Source organism: Phasianus colchicus, chromosome 1, assembly GCF_987193195.1.
Source record: "Phasianus colchicus chromosome 1, bPhaCol1.hap1.1, whole genome shotgun sequence".
Classification (NCBI taxonomy): Eukaryota; Metazoa; Chordata; class Aves; order Galliformes; family Phasianidae; genus Phasianus; species Phasianus colchicus.
This window is the reverse complement of record NC_143436.1, coordinates 52,099,934-52,119,290: the sequence shown is the minus strand read 5'-3', so window position 1 is coordinate 52,119,290 and position 19,357 is coordinate 52,099,934. Positions and strand designations below refer to the sequence as shown.

Below are 19,357 nucleotides of genomic sequence, written 5' to 3'. Positions count from 1 at the left end.
CTACAGCCTACAGAGTGGGGAGCTGGTGCATGTATGGAAGGAGGGGGAGATGTCAAAAGGTAGCAGAAACTGGCTACCAATGATTTTCTTATCTCCTACACTCCTCAGCATATGACTGCTCATGTTCAAGGGGAGTAAGTGTGCTTTGTAAGAGGAGCAAAACAAAAGGTTGGTTTATGTTACTGGGAGTTCAGCTTTGGCTAGTGAGGCTGAGCCTTCTGTCCTAGCACACTTCCCCCGTGCCATCCCTTCACACCACATGCCTTCTTTCAAGTGTCCTGTGAGACATCTGTCACTCAGCCAGCTCTTGTCACTGACCCTACCTGAAATCCATCCTCCAACATCTCCATAGCTAAGGGAACTTTATCTCTAATTTGTCTGTGGATGAAAGTGCCTTTATACCAAGGGCTCTGGTATGAGAATCTTCTAGGTGGCTGTAGCTTAGCAACAGCATTCATGGAGAAGCTCAAGGTGTGAGGACAGACAGAGCCTGTAGGAATGAAGCCAAAGTGGTGGGAGAGACCTTCATCCCGCCCCCCCTTGTGCACTGCTGCTCTTCCACAGGCCCACTTACAGCTTCCTTCCAGCGACTGATGCACACTCATCCAACACTCACAGCAACACACGCCCTCTCGCACTCTGACACAGCTTGTCACATGCACACTCACTGCTATATATACTTGCATGCCTACACTTAAACATCCCACAGTTGCATAAACATTCTTCCTCACCTGCATTTTTATGCACTTATACACACACAAACCTTTATTTGTACATATCTGTACCCATCCCACAGTGCCAAACCCCTATGCATTCCCCTCCAACGCTGACTCCTCAATCCTTGACCCTGTTCAGCCATTCTCACACACATATAGTCCACTGATCAAATTTTTACATACAGCCACTTTCATACATTTGCAGGCACATAGTTTCCTCTCCATCTAGAGCCAAACACTCCACAATTTCCCACAAGAACAGTCAGCTGCTAGTATTTCCCAGACTCCTCCAACACACATTGGAGATTCCTCTGGCCCCCTCTGCTTCCTGCCCCCATTCTCTGCTGATACATACTTTGATCTCCTGTACCAGCCAAACATTCCTTCATACAGAGATCAGAGAGATTGTGTATTCTCAGGAGAGCCAAATCTATAGCATCTCCCTTCTCCTAAACACACAGAATTGTTCTGCTCAGTTGGCTTTTAAGTCCAAAGGCATTTTGTTTATTTACAGCCAGGCTGAGGGAGAGAAAAAGAGAAAAGGCATTTCAGTTTATAAGAAACACTGCCTCTAACCCATGCCTCACTGGCTTATTTTCTACTCATTACACCTTCTATCAGGGTGCAGTCACCAGAAAAGCTTGAACTTTGTAGAATTTGGGAAAGAAATGTCCCATTTGCACTGCTGGGTAATTCTCATCATTGAGTGGTCTCCAGCCAGGACCAGCGAGGGGGTAAGTTGTCCTTAAGACTTTTAGAAGAGCTAAAAAGATGTCAGCCATTCATGCAACAGGCTGCTGGTGGGTCTTAGATGCAAAGACTTGTCCTTCTTGTTCTTCCTCCAAGGTAAACTGCTTCTCATGTCCACAAGGAAGACAACCAAGGCACTGGGATGCCTGTTAGGTATCTTCAGAGGCACACATCACATATACCTATTTGAGAACCCCCTTGAAATGCCAGTCACATGGTAGCTGATGCTCTTCATAGATGGGTGATCAAAGGTTGGATCATGCAGCATAGGACAGATCTTGCTCTCTCCGTACTGCCTGTTCCCATACCCTGTTCTGCTTTCCCTAGATCCTTTACTTCTTGCTACACAAAACTTAGGTGTCCCTTCCAAAGCCAAGTACAATGCTTTCCCTTTTTTTTCCACACCTCATGGAGCCCTCTTCATCTTTAAGTGTAATCTGTAATATTGCCTTGTATCGACCTCTCACATTGTCTCTGAGATAGGATAGCACAGAGGGTGAAAGGGAACCCATGTCCCAGTCTCCTTCCCCTGCACCATCCCTTTCATCATAAATAACTGACATGCAGCTTGCTGCTCTTCTCACAGCCCACAGGCTCCTCAGGGAGTGGTTTTTGCTCATTGCTTTCTCCTGCCCTGCTGCTTAGAGGGCGCTCCTGTCTGTCATTGCCATTCTGGGTGATCTTGCTGATCTCCTTTTCTTCTCCTCCATCATCAGACTTTTCCGGGGGACATTCTGGCACTTCCTGGCTCTGGACACGGCGGGACGGCCTGAAGATGGCCCTTCGGAAGCCCTGCTTGAAGCGGTAGGAGAGGAAGCCATAGATGATAGGGTTGGCACAGCTATTGGCATACGGCAGCACCACCACGAGGAAATAGACACCGAAGAGGGATGGCTCCTCTGGCAATGGACAAACAACATTGATTATGTTGAGGACATAGAAGGGGAGCCAGCAGAGGACGAAGACAGCCACGACAGTCACCACCATGCGAGTCACCCTGCGCTCCGAAAGCTTATGTTTAGAGGACAGAGCCCTCACCCTTCTGCCAGAGGAACGGACCTTCACAACAATGAGAAGATAGCAGAGACAAATCACCAGCAGTGGTCCGAAGAAGCCCAAAGTGGCAGTGTAGATGATGAAGCCAGCTCGCCAAACTGAGGCAGGTTCTGGCCACTGGATGTGGCATGTGCTCATACCTAAAGGGACATCTGAGAAGACCACCACGGGCAGCACCACTATGGATGACAGCATCCACACAGTGGCACTCACAGCCTTGGCCACTCGTGCTGTTCGCCATTTGGAGGACTTCCCAGGATGGACCACAGCCAGGTAGCGGTCAACGCTCATCACTGTCAGGCAGAAGATGCTGGTGAACTGGTTGATGGCATCCACGGCCATCACCAAGCGGCACATGAAGGACCCAAATGGCCAGTAGGACAGGGCATTTTGTGCTGCCAGGAATGGCAGACCCAGCATGAAGAGTTCATCAGCTAGGGCCAGGTTCAAGATGTAGACATTGGTCACTGATTCACTCACGGAGTGTCGCAAAACCACATAAATGACCAGAGAATTCCCAATTAGCCCCACCACACAGACGATGAGGTAAACCACGGGGATGAGGACACCGCTGACAACCACACCAGGGCTGGTGGTGGTGGTGGAGCTGTTGGGTGTGGTGAAGCCTGCCCAGCTACCAGAGGCATTCCCCTCCTCTGACACTGTCGGCGTGGGGAGGCTGAAAGCAGAAGTGTCCATAGCAGAAGCAGAAAAGAGGGTGAGGACAGTCTCCCTGCAGGATCAATTAGCAACCTGGAGGTGAGAGGAGAAGAAAGGTATTTACAGCAGCAGTATGACAGCTGAACAAGCCATGGATAGAACCTCCACGTTAATGTCTGTGGGTATGAACAGGCGTGGGAAGTTGAGGTGGGTTTGTGGGTACAGGCAGCCACTGGAACATGCAGAACGGTATTGATCCCATCCAGACCTGGGAGGTGCAGAAGCTACAGCAGGATAAACAGGGACATGACTCAGTGTGGGATAAGAGGATATTCTCTTCTAGGAAAAGATCCTCGGGGAAGAGTAGGCTAGGTAAGGGGAAATTTTTTGTTTTCTGCTGGTGGCTACAGCACAGGAGGAGCAGATATCAGAGACCTAATTCTCATTTATGAGGAGCAGGTGTCTTATGAACAAAAGAGGGGGAGATATCCAGGGACAAAGTGCCTATGGAATCTTTGGATCCCCCATTCACCGAGTGAATAAATAAGAAATAAGAGCTTCATTATTTTGGGTACTTCAGGAGGGATAAGCACAGATCTCTCCCTTGTCTCTTTGGCTTATTTCTCCCTCTCTTCTTGCTCCCTGAAAAACACTGTTAATTGAGGAGGCTCTGCCTGCTCCAGCTGTTCACAACACGAAAGCAGTGTCCCAGGCTTCCTAATCTGAGTTGCCCAATTGCCCATCACATCAGGCTTTGGCATGGAAACCGCACTCTCAGCTCACTCAGAGAGAGCTTTGAACAAACAAACTCTCTGTCCTCTACCAGCTCTCTGCTGACACTGGGTGCAGAGCTGCAGGGAGAGGAGAGACAGAGAAGGGGAGAGAATGCCTTTTGTCCTTAGTCAGGGCTCTAGAAATATAACAGAGTCCAAACTAGAGACATGTTGGCATAACTTACGCAGGGCAGATGTGTGATGTTTTCAGCTCCAGCAAAATTTTCTGGAGAACCAGCTCCTTGGAAATCATGATGGCTTGGTGGAAGTGCCAGGGACCTGAGGTTCCCCTTTACACAGATCTCTCAGGGTTCTGAAGCACTTTTACTCTTGAATGAAACCTGGAGATCTCAAAGGAAAGAACTCCAAATATTAACTATGTTTTATAGGCCAGAAGCTCTCCAGAAACTTTTCTCCCAGTTGGAGACTACAGAGAATCTCAATATTGTTCACATATGTCTTGATAGTACAACTTTTTGTCTTTTTTGTTGATGTCATTCCAGCTTTTGGAAACCTCAGGGCAGAGCTGAGTTTTGGATGGTTCTTGGGTATCAAATAGGCAAAACTCAACAGACTTCACAAGTGTGCCAAATCTTATGTTGAAAGAACCTCATCTGACAGACCACAAGAAGAGGCAGCTGGACAACTGTATCTTAAGTCCAGTCATAGAATCATAGAATGGCCAGGGTTGAGAAGGACCTCAAAGATCATCTAGTTTCAACCCCCCTGTCACGGGCATTAGACCAGGCTGCCCAGAGACATATCCAGTCTGGTCTGAAATGCCTCCAGGGAGGGGGCATTCACAACCTCTTAATTATGCAATTGGCTATTGCATAAATGTCTCCTTCTATACTTAAATGAGCTTTGGAGGATTGGAATTGTTTGCATTTCTTTATGTGAAGGTGCCTTGGGCTGTGACACACTGTCTTGATGGAAGCCCACCTCTTGAGGTTCTGCAGTACTGGGCTGTCCCATGCATGATGAGTGGCTGCAATGAATGGATAGAGTAGGAAGTGATTTGACACACTCGTTTCCAAGCTCTAAGATCTTTTTCCACTGCTGTTCCAGTGACACATGTGCTCATTAGCCTTTGTTGGAGGAAGGAGAAGCACAGTGTCTACTCTGAGGAGAAAGATCCTCGTGAACACTGACAGAGAACAGAACAATGTGTACATAAAAAGATGATCTTCTAAAGTGTGGGGACATTGTAAGAAATCCCTTTAGGGTGTTCCCTCTACATGCACAGGAATTTCCAAAAGGGCATTTGCAGATAAAGCCCCACAAATGATAAATACAGATGAGAACACCTGTGATGGTATGAAAAACACATGGGGAAATGTCTGGGGTCCAGACTTCAAAGCTGGTTGTTCATATTGTTGTTTAGCAACATATTAAAGCCAGCTTCAGAGGTCCAAAAACCCTATAAAAATGCTAAAGCATGCAATATGAAACACTGATTCACTATAAAGAGCAGAAGATGAATTCTCCTGCTCGTACAATCCTGGTGGGCAAACTTTGTCTTTAAGCAGGGGTGGTCAGTCTGGGCCCCACCAACTTTGTCAGGCACCATCTACCAGCTCAAATTCCACATCAAATGTCCTGGCTAGTTTGACAGAACAACCACAGAACATCAGTACCTCATTTGGGCTGGTTCCACCCTGCTCTGGCAGCACCTGCATAGGTGGAAAGTGGCGAGGAAAAAACTGGCTTCAGACTGAAGTGTGTTGGCATCTGCCTGGGCTTTGTCCCTAATGATGTGGACAGAATCTGTTGACGGAGACTTGGGGTCTCCCAACAGGTGCTGCCAGAATATATCTGGTCCATACAGTTGGATAGCAGGTGTGGACAGAGAGGTAGAAGGAAGCTGGGAGTTGGTGCAACAATTTAAGTATCTATATAGATATTTTTTCTACATTTCTGCATTGACTGGGAGGAGGAGGATGCTAAAGCCTGTCTACAAAGCAGGGCTAAAAACCAGGAGAGACCACTGAGCCCAGTAACTTGGTACCTCCTTGCCACCCTCCCCACCTTGTTTGCCATGGTCCTGTTCCAGCTCAGGACAGCCCCTGCCTCACTGTGGGTTGAGCATGGTGGCAGGGAGCTGGCAGAGCTGGGAGTCAGAATGTTTCCTCTGTGGGATGGCAGAGTTAACTTCTGCATGGACTCATGCCCGCGGGAGACAGCTGGGAAGAGCAGACAGAGCTGCCTGGTACTTACGTGTCGTTGGAATGCACATTTTCCTCTGCTTCACCGTGAGAATCCGTGTCATAGTTTTCCCCTTCCCCTTTTTAAAGGAAAGCAGTCCCAGAAGGGAGGGAGTCTAAAATATCCTATCAGCAGAGCCACAAGTCCTTCTTCCTTGGACCTGCCCATCGCTCCATCCCTGACTGCTGCGGGACGTCTCCTCCTCACCCCCAGGGCCCACTCGTGGCCGTGGCCATCTGGGGGTGCCAGGCCCCTCAGCCCCACATTAGTGGCTCAGAGGACCCCGACAAATCCCCTGGTCCACCGTCAATCTGCAGAGAGGGGGGCTTGGCAGCCGGGGGCGGCAGATGGAGAGGGGTGGCAGCTGGTGGGGGACGGATCCTGACAACCAATGGGCACCCGGCGCAGGAGAGGCGGCAGAGAATGAGAATGAGGGGCTGAGTGATGGGAGAAGGGATGAAAGGGAGAAAGGAGGGAAATGGAGAGAGAAAAGGGGAGAGATACAGGAGGGGAGTGAGGAGAGAGGAGGAGAGCGCAGGGGAGGGGGTGGGAGAGAGCGGGTGCGGTGACGGAGGAGCAGGGTGGAAGGAGGGGGTGGAGGGGAGATGAGAGGGATGCAGAGAGCATCTGTGTGGTGCGAGATGGTGTAGCTGGGGGGGGTAGTGGGGGTGGCTCGGCTCTGCCAAGTTCTGTTCTGTGAGATGGGGGTGGCAGTGCAAAGCACTCTGCAATTCCCCCCCCCACACACACACTCTCCCCCCGGAGGAGCAACCTGCTGGCAGCATCTTGCAGGCAGGACCAGTGCTGCTCATTGCTGCAGGGACACAGCAAACCCTTCTGGTTGGTGAGATGCTCAGGAAGAGAGATGCTGTTGAGCATGCAAATGCTTATTCCTTCTGCTCTACCCCAAGAGCGGGGAGGTAGATGGGCAAAGAGGGGGCTGTTTGTCTTAGCTCTCTCTCCCTTGGCTCCTTGCAGAATGTCATGTATTTTACACCTTCATTAGGAAAAAAAAAAAAAATATGACAGTCCCAAACTCTCCCACTGGTTTGCATCTGTGCTGCAGGGGGCAGATCCAGAATAAAAGAGGCAGAGTAAAAAATTAAGTTCTTTTGTGACAACACTTCTCCAGGAAGGAAATTAGGATTTCCCCATCTCATTCTCTTCTCTGAGTGCTTCCCTATACTTCTCACCACTTCTCTATGCTGCATCCAGCAGCTGTGACTCCCTGTGCTGTGTAGTGATCTAGCTCTTGACATTTGGCACAGGAGTTATGGGCAGTTGGGCTGGTTCAAGCCTCAACACAAGCAGAGAGCATCCCTATGATCAGAACTTAGCTGTGGCCTAAAACCTGGTCTTCTGAAACTGTTTGAACAATTTTATGTCCAGCCAGTGCTCCTCAAAGGTGAACAGGTGAAGGCAAGTTACAAAGCTCTCAGGATAACTGAAGTCTTGGCAACACCACTGTCTGGAGATACAGAGGATGTGAGACCTCACTTGGGAAGGAATGGCATGGGCAGCACCCAGTGGTTGTCTTTGTCATGGCAGGGCAGGTGGCTGCAGCACTGTGCAGGCAGCCCACAAAAAAAAGCCTTAGAAGAAAAAAAACCATAATGGCAGAGGTCCATTCATTAGGGCTTGTCAGCATGGAATCAGAATCATTAAGGCTGGAAAAGACCTCTAAGATCACCTGGTCCAACTGCCAGCCCGTCCCCACCATGCCCACAGACCATGTCCTCAGTGCCACATCCACACGGTTCTGGAACACCTCCAGGGACTGTGACTGCACCACCTCCCTGGGCAGCCTGTGCCACTGCAGCACCACTTTTTCAGAGAAGAATATCCTAATATCCAATCTGAACCCCCCCGGCACAACTTGAAGCAATTCTCTCTCATCCTATTGCAGTTATCAGGGAGAAGAGGCCAATGTCCACCTGATTACAAGCCTGGAGCCTTGCCCCATTCTAAGCAGCTCCTACAGGAGTTGTGCAAGCTGCTTGGGCTGTGTTGGAAGGAGAGCTCACCTTGTGCCTCTCCAGTGGCAGACAGATATGCCAGTTTTGTTTCATGCATATAGTAAGCCTCTCCTCTCTGCATCACTGTATGCAGTAGGGAACAGAGCATTCAATGCACTATGATGGTAAAAGCTTGGAAACCAGAGAGTGAGTGGGAATTCAGTAATTTGAGTAATGTTTACGGTGCTTAAGGGAGGCTGGATCCCAATCTCAAAGGCTTTCTGTCCCTTGCCCTTCCACAGGTGCATGCCCAGATGTTTTTTCTGCTTCTCTGGATTGGTTAGACACAATTTATGTTACCTTAAACCGGGCTTGGGCAATTCATTTGACAGCTCATATGCAATCTATGGAACTTGCTGCTGCAGGATGTCCTCCAGGGCTGCTTTGCAGATACCAGTGGTTAGACTTCCATAGAACCACAGAATCACAGAATATCCCAAGTTGGAAGGGCCCCATCACTGAATCCAGCTCATGGCTCCAAACAGAACCATTCAAAAATCAGACCACATAACTAAAAGCATTGTCTGGACCATATCACTGCATCAAGCTGCTGTACCCAGACACAGCCATGCACTGAACTCAGAGTTTTCCTGGCAGAAGGGTACCCCAAGGGCTTTGCCATGGTGTGTTACTGCTGACACAACCCATGCCACCCACTTGTGCCAGGACACAGCCTTTGGAACTCAGCAGCAGATCCGCATCCAGAAGAGGCGAGCTGGCTTGACTCCACAGCTCCCTGTGCCCTCCCAGGACTGCAGGATTTTGTATTGCCAATCATCTCACCCGGAGCCCTCCTCCCACCCACGAGCGGTGGTGGTGGAAGTCACCCCATAGCACTTCTGCTTCTCAAGTCCCTGCAATGCATCAGCAAGGCAGGTGCTCACAGCTGCCAGATCCATTGTACCGCTGGGACCACTCTCTCCAGCTTAATTTTAGTGACTTGGAGGCGATTTGTCTGGGCTGGTGACTCATTCCTCTGTTGTATTTTTTATCTTTTTCTGCCCTCCCCCTTCCTGTTCTCACTCTGCCTGCGCCTGGCAGTGTGACCAAGTGTGAATACCGATACGACCGCCTATGACAGCCGACCAGCAGTGTTTGTGCAGATGTGTTGTGGTAAAAGGGTGTCCCCAGCACCCTGCAAACTGAGAGCAGTCTGGGGCTGGGTGGCCCCTCCCAAAGCCTGCAGAGGAGGGAAAGCCTTGCTAGGGGATGAGGAACATCCTGTGAACATATGGGGCAAAAGGCAAAGTGTGACCACCGTGCTGTCTTGGCTAACACAACATTTGTACCATGGGCTTGGCAAGGACGTATGGACTGGTCTGTTTATTGGGTCTCATTCACTATGTTGTGATCTGAGGGGTGGTGAGGATGGGGCAGCTGGGGAATGGGGGACTTGTGTAAATGGACAAACCAGTGCCAAAGACCCACAACAGTCTTTCAAGCTAGCAGAAGTAAAAAGCACAGTGACCGCCAGAAGGTACTGAGCTCCGGGATGGTGGAGGCATCACTCTCCTGCATGTGAGGCTGAATCTGGCATCAGGATGGGGCCAGAACCTGCAGCCAAAACAAAAACAGGCTTCATGAAACCAGCCCAGTCATACTCCTGCCCTCCCTCCTTTTGCCCTGCTAAAGAGAGAAGGGGAGAAGGAAAGGGTCAGGTCCTGCTTGGAAAGATCTCGCTTCTCTCTGTCCTCAGACTCTGGCCAGCTTTGCCTTGCATCCTTGAGTTGATGGGACGGGCAAGAAGGGACAATGTGAGGAGCAAAGGAGTCCTGGGGGCCCAGCTGCAGTCTGCTAATGCAGCAGTACAAAACATCCCCTGAGCTGAGCAGGGACTTAGAAGAGGAAGAGCTATTTGGGCAATTTCCCATAAATAAGGAACAGCCTTTTTACCCCTTTGTAGATAAAGGCTGTGGCTTTACATAGCTCACAGCAGGTCATCCTCAGGGCAATGTGGATGCTGCTCCTTCTATGGCAGAAGGTGACAGTTTCTCTGAGGGCAGAGACAAGAAATTCTGGACCTCCGTGCACCAAGAGATGGGTACAAACCTGCACAAGGGCAGGCAATGGACAAGGGGCCCACAGTCTTCATCCTACCACATTCTGTCCTGTCCCTAATGAGGATGGCCCATTCCACTAGATGCAACAGATCCTAACCACCTGGGTTCAGGAGCAGCAATCACAGAATGGCTTAGGTTGGAGTGCACCTTAAAGATCATCTATTTTCAACCTACTGCCTTAGGCAGAGCTGCCTCCCACCAGCTCAGGCTGCCAAGGGCACCATCCAACCTCGCCTTGAGCCTCCAGGGACACGGCCACTGGTGTCTTTCCCATGGATCCCTTTCACACTTACTGTCCTAGAGGAGGCTGCATGCTCGTTTCTTCGTTCGGGTGGGCTGTGGGCAGAGGACTGCTCGGATGGCCTCATCAAACACCGTCTTCAGGCCACGCTGCGTCAATGCTGAGCATTCGAGGTATTTCACAGAGTCTGTTGGGAGGAAAGCAGGTGCTGTAATGGGGAGGGAGGAAATGGGGGTAGGCAGGTTGGGTATGCAGGAGCTTGCTGTGAATGGTGCTGACTCAGAACCATGCAAGAGGAGGAGGAATACCACAGATTGCTGTCAAGATGAGAGAGAGGAATGTATCTGTGTCAGCGGCACAACTCTGGCTCCAATCACCTCATAGCCACAACACCCTCCTCCCTCAGTGCCTGTTTTGCAGATATGTCCTGAAGCGTATACCTAACCATCACCTGAATCTCCTCTTGAGATGAGGTCTCAGTTTCCTTATGCTTCAAGTGTCATTCAGACTGATCACAAGAACCTTTGGTGGCATCTTAAATCACACAGCACCTCACTTTTGGAGCTCTGCAGTCCCAATTCTCAGAAATCTTGTGCTGCAGAGCAAGGCACTTGGCTCTTGCCCAAACTGAATAAACACAACTCATGTGACCAAATCCATACAGCACTATCAGGGCATACTTCTCTGACTCAGGCAATCCTGACCTCAGGGCAAAGCTGTTTCAGCTGTACAAGACCAGGATTTGCTTATTCCCCACTCCCCATTGTCAGATCTGAGGCTATGTGACGCTGGCTATGCTATCCTGGCTTCCCACATTCTCTTCTGAACAGTCAGTTGAAAACTTGTCCTTCAACTTGTGTTCCTCACCCTCTCTTCCACAGCTGAGAAAAGGGGTTACCTGGTGCAAACACTTGTGCAATGTCCCAAAATACAGGGGGAAGCTGATGCCCAGAGTGGGGGGTGAGACACAGATATCTGAGGAAATTGTTGTTGCATCTCTTTCTGAGAGATGTTAGAAAACTCAGTCTTCTGCCTATTTCCGGAAGGCCTCTGCCCACACAGCAGCTGTGGCTTTCACAGTAAAATATTGGCCCAGATAGAAATAGCAGAGTAAAAGGGGAGCAGACTGTGCGAGTGCATATTTATGTGTGTGTTGAGGATGGCATCTAGAGAGAGGCAGAAGACAGAGGCTTGAGTTGTTTATGTTTCCTCAAGAAGCACATCTCCCTCCTAAGTCTCCTGAAGTGCATTTTGTCCCATGACCCCTGTTCTCAAAAGGCCTCAAAAGGTTGAGAGGAAGCCCTTATCTTCTGCCTCAATTTTTTCGATGTTGCCTGCAAAGCACATACCGATTTCCTTGGCCAAGGCAAGACCCTGAGGATATGTAATAGGAGAAAGCTTCTTCTCCTTCAGCTTCTCAATGGTGTCTTTGTCATCACGAAGATCCAGCTTTGTGCCCACCAGGATGATGGGAGTGCTGGGGCAATGGTGTCGCACCTCTGGGAACCACTAATGAGGGAGCAAAATTGCAGAGACAAGAGAGGACATGCATGAGTGAAATAAAGGGGCACCCTTAAAAATGTTAACAGAACACCATGTTCTTCCATGATGCCCTTCCATTGAGTATTGGGCACTACAGCCTGGCCCAGACCAGCCCTGTTGCTGGGTCTACAGACCTCAAGTTCAAAGCATGAGTTGAATCCCTCAGGAACTCAGACACCAGTGCAGGGGAATAGTGAGAAGTGAAAGGAGAGACTCAGTGCTAAATACAATCTACTAACGAAAGCATAAGCTGTTTTCTATCCCTCACAGCTTTCTGAAACCCAAGGAGGAACTTGAGACTTGCAGGAAGGAAACACTACGTTTTTCTCCATCTCTCCTTCCTCCCTCACTTCCTATACATTCTTCTCTATCTCTCCTTCCTCTCTCACTTCCTATACAAAGGATGTGGGTACCAGCTTTTCGTATTCTATGGACAGTCTTGGATGAAAGGTGCCATCAGAACGTAAGCCTGTGGTCTCACAGAGTAGCCCATCAAGGAGAATTATAACCCTTCAGTGGGGTTGACCACCTTCTTTGAGCTGATGCATAAAAGACTCAGAAATTAGGCTGACATTCAATTCCTTCTAACGTATGCAGAAAACAATATTGCCCCTCTAGGTCTAGAAATCCCCTTAGTAGTCTCCATCCACAGTCAACTCTTTGCAAGACCAACGCGAAACTCACTCTCCTCACCCACTGATGGACGAAGATGCTCTGTCTCACCTTAGCACGGACGTTTTCATAAGATGCTGGGCTGACAAGGGAGAAGCAGATCAGGAAGACATCCTGTAGGCATGCAACCATGGTACAGAGTTAGAATGAGTGTATGGGATTGCAATACAGGAGGCAGGGAGGGGATTGCAGAACTGGGTGGGCACCAAAATGGTTCATGTTGGGGAAAGCTGTCTCTCACCATCTGACACTGTCCAGACTGCTGTTGATTGCCTCTAGGGAAGGGAAGAATATTTAGTCTCCTGACTCATGGTAACCATAGCCACCACTATCAGAAGAGACAAGCGTTTAGCTATGAGGATGGGGTTTTTGTGGTAAGAATATTCATTTGTATGGGAAGCAGTCTGAGAGCGTCCAGTTCATTTCTCAGAGAACACCAGATAGCTGTCATTGCCTGCTGTTGAGACAAAATGACATTCAACCCCAAAAGTGGACGCGCAGGAGGCAAATGAGGCACAGTATGGATAAGCACTTCTGGGCATGGCAGAATTTAGGCTTCAATTTAAAACAAAACAAAGCCAAAGCAACTCTTCAGAGTTATATTTATTTCATTCAACTTCAGCTATTTCAATCAAGAGTGCCAGGCCCAACCTGCCCTCTGCCATATTTCTACAGCCACCAGAGACAAGCACCTCAGAAAAGTTTTACCCACCTATACTTGGCACATGTCCTATGGTAGCTACAAGTATGTTGTTGAGAAATAGGCATGCTTGCACTGTCTGCAGATAAAGCCTAAGCAGCCAGTATACATAAAGCATCCAACAATCCTGCGGCCAAACACAGCTGGAACAAACAGTGCCTCAATTCCAGCCCTTTTGGTTGCAATGGCAACCTTCAAACCAATGCTTGAGGCAGCAGATTCTTTCTGTGCTTTCCAAGAGACTTCTAGGAAAAATATCCTCCAGGGAAGGTGGGGAGGATTACCCATTTATTCTGCCAGAATAGTGGACTTAGCTGAGGCATCAGCAGATCAAATACATGTTTATAAACCTCCACTCTTTTAAAGGTCAGAAGCCAAAATAGGAGTTCACAGGACTGTGGAAAGCTTCTGCCCCTGCTCCTAAACTCTCTCATCCACTTTAACTTTTTCTTAAGAAAGGCTTTTGTTTCCCAGGGCTGTATAAAGCAGCTATCCCACATTAAAACCAGTGTCAGCTGGACTCATAAGTGTTTTGAGGATCTCAGTTTCCTTGCTTCTCAGTAATGAAGAGTAGATGAGGGCTCCAAAACACCCTTTGGTATCTTTTACCTTTAGGATTTCCAGATATTGTATATCAACATAGGGATTCTCAGAAGATGGCAAAGAGAGAAGGGAACAATCCTATCATTGCTGTCTGGCAAATGTTGATTTTGCAGCAGGGAAAGGAAATATATCTGAAGGAGGACCAGAGTAGGAGGAGCATGGAGTGTGACCCACCGTCTGTGGGTAAGAGAGTGGCCTCAGCCTGTCGTAATCCTCTTGTCCAGCAGTATCCCATAGCCCCAGATTTACAGGCTTGCTGTCAACCATCACATTGGCAGAATAGTTATCAAACCTGAAATGCAGAGACATACATTGAGGCTCAAAAAGTGGAAGAGGGATGGGGCAAAAAACTTTACTCTGTGCCTCTCAGGGCAAAGGGTAGATTCTTCTCTGTTGTTTCTGGTATATTTTTCATGTTTCATAAGGGAAACTAGTGACAGGAAGGAAGCAATGAAAAGACTTTTTGAACGAGCTCATGACACACGCTGCCACTGTGAGATAAGCCTTACTGCAAGGAGCACAAAATGGCCTCCTTTCATCATCTCCAACCACAAGTCTCAGGCATGAGGAAAAATGATGTGCAGCCCACAAACACATGGCCATTTCACAGCCACTCCCAGGAAAGGTGTGGTGTTCTTACACAAACTGGCTTCCAAGAAGAAAGAGGTTCTTGCTGCCACCATCACTACTTCTGCCTCTGTTGTGAATTGGTCCAGAGTAAAAACTGGGGCCCTCAGGTTTTCTTGTACCTGAGATGACAATCTGACACATTCATTTTCCCAAGTCTGGGAGCGTGTAGTCATATCTCAGTGGTGCTGTATGAGGATGCACGGTGTGCATCTCCAAACATATCTCACACAGAGTGGGGAGAAAAATGCATCCAGCTACTCTGACTAAGAATCATAGAATCATTAAGGCTGGAAAAGATCTCTAAGATCATCTAGACCAAATGTCAGCCCATCCCCACCATGCCCACTGACCATGTCCCTCAGAGCCACATCCACAGGGTTCTGGAACACCTCCAGGTGACTCCACACCTTCCTGGGCAGCCTGTGCCACTGCAGCACCACTCCTTCTGAGAAGAAATTACCCTAATATCCAACCTCAACCTCCCCTTATGCAGTTTGAGGCCATTATGTCTAATCCTATAACTGTTACATGGCAGAAGAGGCCAAACCCCTCCTCACCATAACCTCCTTTCAGGTCGTGGTAAAGAGCGATAAGATCTCCCCTGGGACTCTCTGAGTCTCCAGACTGAACAACCCCAGATCTCTCAGCCGCTCCCCATCAGACTTCTGCTCCAGACCCTTCACAGCTCTGTTGCTCTTCTCTGGATACACTCCATGGCCTCTATGTCTTTTTTGTAGTAAGGCAACCGTAAGTCTGCTGCTCTTTCCATACATCCCCTGAATTGCATAGACCTCCTGCTCTGGCATTTAGCCCAGTCCTGTGCTCTTACCACCAGGGTTATCAGTGCCTGGTTCAGTGACAGCAGGTACCTTGAACAAGGAAGCATGTGTGGTCCCTCACGCAGAAAACCACTTTCTCTGGGGTCTGGTCCATTTTTTGTAGCTTGGCAGCAAGACTCCATCTACTACTTGTAAACTTAGCAGGCAAGTAGAGCCTTGCGTTAGTTTATGTTTTCGAACTGTTCCATTTATACTTTGGTTTTATAAGGCCACTTGTGCTTCTAGTGAAAGGTGAATGACAACCTGAAGTCATGTTGGTTTGGCATCTCTTCCTCTGCTGGTACAGGGGTTTGTGACAAGGACTCTTTGCATTCTCTTATAACCTGCTTTCCTTGCCTCCCACCCACCCCCAGACTGCAGATGTGTCACTCACACAGTGGGGATGTATTCTCCTGGAAAGGCATTGGTGGTGTAGCTGATAAGGAGACAGGTTTTCCCCACAGCTCTGGAAGAGAAAGAAGAAACACAGCTGAGAACAATGGTAGTCCAGGCAGTCTTCCAGGGGTGAGATGGAGAAACCCTCCCATGACTCAAAGCTAGAGTTTATTAGGAGAACCCTGGAAGGATTAACACATTCACAGGACTAGACAGAACATAGCCATAGGTTTGACTACCAGATGGAAGGAAGACATGATGTCACCCAGAGCAGTTGGTTGCCTTTGAGCACAAATGCTTGTTTTTACGGTCTGGTATGGAGATCCCTCAGTCAGACTGCATCCAGGTGAAGATAAGAGCCCATTTTCCCAGTGCTGCACACTCATAGCTAGAATAGCCACACAGTGTCTTGGTGCAGAAATGTCAGAACTGAGCTTTCCAACTGTCTGCAACCTTGACAATTTGCACCATCTATGAAGCACTGCAAGCTGCACTATCAGCCTTACCAAGAGCTGCAAGCCACCAGCAAGATGCCTCTCCTTGTGGCTGACTGAAACTGCTCACACTTTTTTTGCACATGTAACTCGTTCTTCCTCCTTCCTCAGCCTCCCCCACCCACACACTGCATGAGGGTGGAGAGAAATAAGCCAGAATAGCAGCACAAGACAGAATGGGCAAGAGCACTGGTGGAGACACTCCATCTGGCCATGAACCAACCTTCAAGCTTTTCATCTGTACCTGCAAAGTCTTCTCTTGCAGAGTTGTGGCTGTATGTATTGGTGTGCCCTTGACATGCACAGTTGGCATATTTGCTCTAGTGGTAAGGCATCTACCTCAGTCATCACACTGTGAAGCGGCTGAAGATGAAGCAGCACTTCAGCATGCTCTGATGCTTTTTTTTCTCTCTGCCACCTCCCATTCTTATATCTGCCTCGCTGAGTCCCCTCTCTTTCCCCAGCTTCCCTTTTAGCTCTTGTTGTAGATGACCACAGAGGCTCACTCTATGCAGAATGGCTTAGAAGACCTGTGGTGCCAAGGGAATGAGTTAGGCACGGAAGGGAGGGATGGTTCTGAATTAGTGTGGTTGAACTGAGAGAAGCATCAAGGGTCACCGAAGGGGTGAAGGTTATGGCAAAGCAGGTTCCTGTGATTGAACTCTGGGAGAGCTAAGAGGCAGGTGATATGTGATGGGGATGGCTATGAGGCCAGAACAGCTATGGGGGAACACGAGAGGCTTAGTTAAGTAATGGCACAAGGTCCTGTGGTCAGTAGGGTTGAGCTGGTGGAGAATGACAAGACTGGAATGGCTGGGAGGGAGGTGGAGAGTGTGAAATAAAACCAAAGAGCTTTGGGTGGTGACTAGACAACTAGGTGGAGGGTGGGGAAGTGTACAGAGAAACAGAATCATGGGGCGGACAAAAGATTTAGGAGGATTTGAGGTCAGAAGGACATGTAGTGGATTTAGCCGTGTTATAAGGGGAATGCTGCCTTGAGGGCGTTAACAAGAGTCAGCGTAATATGTGAAGGGGAAACTGCGGGTTAACAGGGCAACATATCAATGCCCAGTGTTGTTGTTGTTCTAGCTCTAGCCTGCACCCTTCAGGGACTTTTCCAAGATGTAACGATGCTTACACAGAACTCTCTCAGTGCCCGTCTCTTCCTCCCACCCTGTTGCCCCAGTCCCTGAGAATATGTCTGACATCTATTGTTGTTTGCAGACTTCTTCCTCCCTGGGGTAGATCTGAAGGAGGAAGTGACTGTGGGGAGCAAAGTTGCTGCAAATGTCTCTTCATCTGTTGCCTGATAGCTGCCCCAGATAACATTCTGGCCAGCTCCCAGCTGGGAAATGAATTAACCAACTCCATGCTAGATGACCTGCTCACTGCTGGACTCTGCTCCCTTCATCCACTGCTCCCATTGGGCAGTGGACCACAGATCTTGTCCCCCAGGTCCCCAGCAGCACTGCCTCACTTTTTGTCAGCTTAGATCAATTTCCAAAGATCACAGGACATGGACATTGCATGCCTCCAAGGGCTATAAACCTACGCCCAACTCATTGTGATCCCCTTGTCCTTGTGCCCAAAGAAACCCATCACCAAACACTCTCCCCACACACTGAAGAAGGGACAACAAGTTGAGAAAGGCTGAACATGCAGACACTGGAGGATATATCATCAGGACCATAGCTCTGCATCCTCCTTTGGCCAGCCCTGGTGAGCAGATGGCCTCCAAGGAGCCATTTCCCTGCAGCATGGCACTTGCACCTCTTGGGTTTTCAATCTGACTCCTGCCCATAGGTTGAATCTGGCAGTGATGCTACTGCCTCCTGCGTGTGAGCCAGATCTGCCAGGCCTGTGAGTGACAGTTCCACTTTTGCAAATGCCCTTCAAAGCACCCTGTCCTCCCTCCCCAGGCTCTTCAGAGCCACATTCTTTGCCATGGTGAAGAAAGAGTAGCAAAAAATGCAATGCAAGAGTTAGGACATGAAGCTGGGGAGGTCTCAGCAAGCAGCAACCATCTTCTTCACCCCTCATCACCACCCCTCCCTCCCACAGAAAAAGGAGATACATACCCATCTCCCACCACGACACACTTGATGGCTTGCATGTCCTTAGGCCTGTGGTGGAGGACAGTGCCTGGGGCAAAGGAAAGTCAGGTCAAGGCAAACAGCCGGCAGACACGGGCAAATTTGGGTATCAGACCTTGAGCTGAGGCAAGGGGTCAGGTTGCAGGGAGGGAGGAAGTGGAAGAAGGAACTTCACTCAATCACCCTCTGGTCCCTCCTCCCCTCCCACCGCAGCTCTGCAGTGAGGCCGTTGGCTGAAGGCGGAGCATGTACAACTGTGGTTTGGGAGATTATTGCTGTAATTTTTTTTCGCACCACATCTCTCAACCCACTGCCTTCCTGCCCCATTCAAGCCAACAGCTGGGGGCACCAAACTGCTTTTGCATGAGAGCTGAGGCAATGTTAGAAAAGGGTGAGAAACTGGAAGAGTGGGCTTTCCCCTCTCATCTTTAGCATCCAGAGTTTGAAGGAGATGTAAACAGGCCTGGGGATCTGCAGTGAGAGTAGCAAAGGACATGAGGCAGTGAAGATTTCTCATGTCTTCCCTGTATCAAAAGGACAAGAGGTAATGGCTTCACGTTGCTCTGGGGGAGGTTCAGACTGAATATTAAGAAGAATTTCTTCTCTGAAAGAGTGATGCTGCACTGGCATAGGCTGACCAGGGAGGTGATGGAGTCACCATCCCTGGAGGTGTTCCAGAACCGTGTGGATGTGGCTCTGAGGGACATGATTATGGGCATGGTGGGAATGGGCTGGCAATTGGATTGGATGATCTTGGTCTTTCCAGCTTTAATGGGTCTATCCCTCGGTGTCAGTGGCGAAACATTGAGAGGAATAGCATTTTCTGCAAAGACTGAACAAGGAACTTAAGCAGTCTCTTGGAAGCAGCATCTACCCCATGGCTGTTTGTCCCACCACTCCTGGAGCAGTAAGGTCCTGTCCCTCCTCCTCACC

General features: G+C 49.1%; 2 protein-coding genes across 3 annotated transcripts; both read right to left on the bottom strand.

Annotated features, from left to right (window-relative positions):
• On the bottom strand, positions 1-9,334 carry SSTR3 (somatostatin receptor 3). Its single transcript, XM_090142647.1, has 2 exons — positions 6,173-9,334; positions 1-3,275 (listed from the first exon to the last, which is right to left on the bottom strand). The coding sequence occupies exon 2, from the start codon at positions 3,219-3,221 to the stop codon at positions 2,013-2,015; it is 1,209 nt and encodes a 402-aa protein (XP_089998773.1). The 5' UTR covers positions 3,222-3,275; positions 6,173-9,334; the 3' UTR covers positions 1-2,012.
• A 149-nt stretch (positions 9,335-9,483) lies between these two features.
• On the bottom strand, positions 9,484-18,618 carry RAC2 (Rac family small GTPase 2). 2 transcript variants are annotated; one of them, XM_031600118.2, is made up of 7 exons: positions 18,410-18,608; positions 15,836-15,907; positions 14,168-14,285; positions 12,742-12,804; positions 11,826-11,985; positions 10,529-10,663; positions 9,484-9,729 (listed from the first exon to the last, which is right to left on the bottom strand). In XM_031600118.2, the coding sequence occupies exons 1-6, from the start codon at positions 18,442-18,444 to the stop codon at positions 10,533-10,535; spliced, it is 579 nt and encodes a 192-aa protein (XP_031455978.1). In that variant the 5' UTR covers positions 18,445-18,608; the 3' UTR covers positions 9,484-9,729; positions 10,529-10,532. The 2 variants fall into 2 exon arrangements, with proteins under 2 accessions (XP_031455978.1, XP_031455979.1); XM_031600119.2 differs by lacking the exon at positions 9,484-9,729 and having other exon boundaries at positions 11,822-11,985; positions 18,410-18,618.
• Positions 18,619-19,357: the final 739 nt, after the last annotated feature.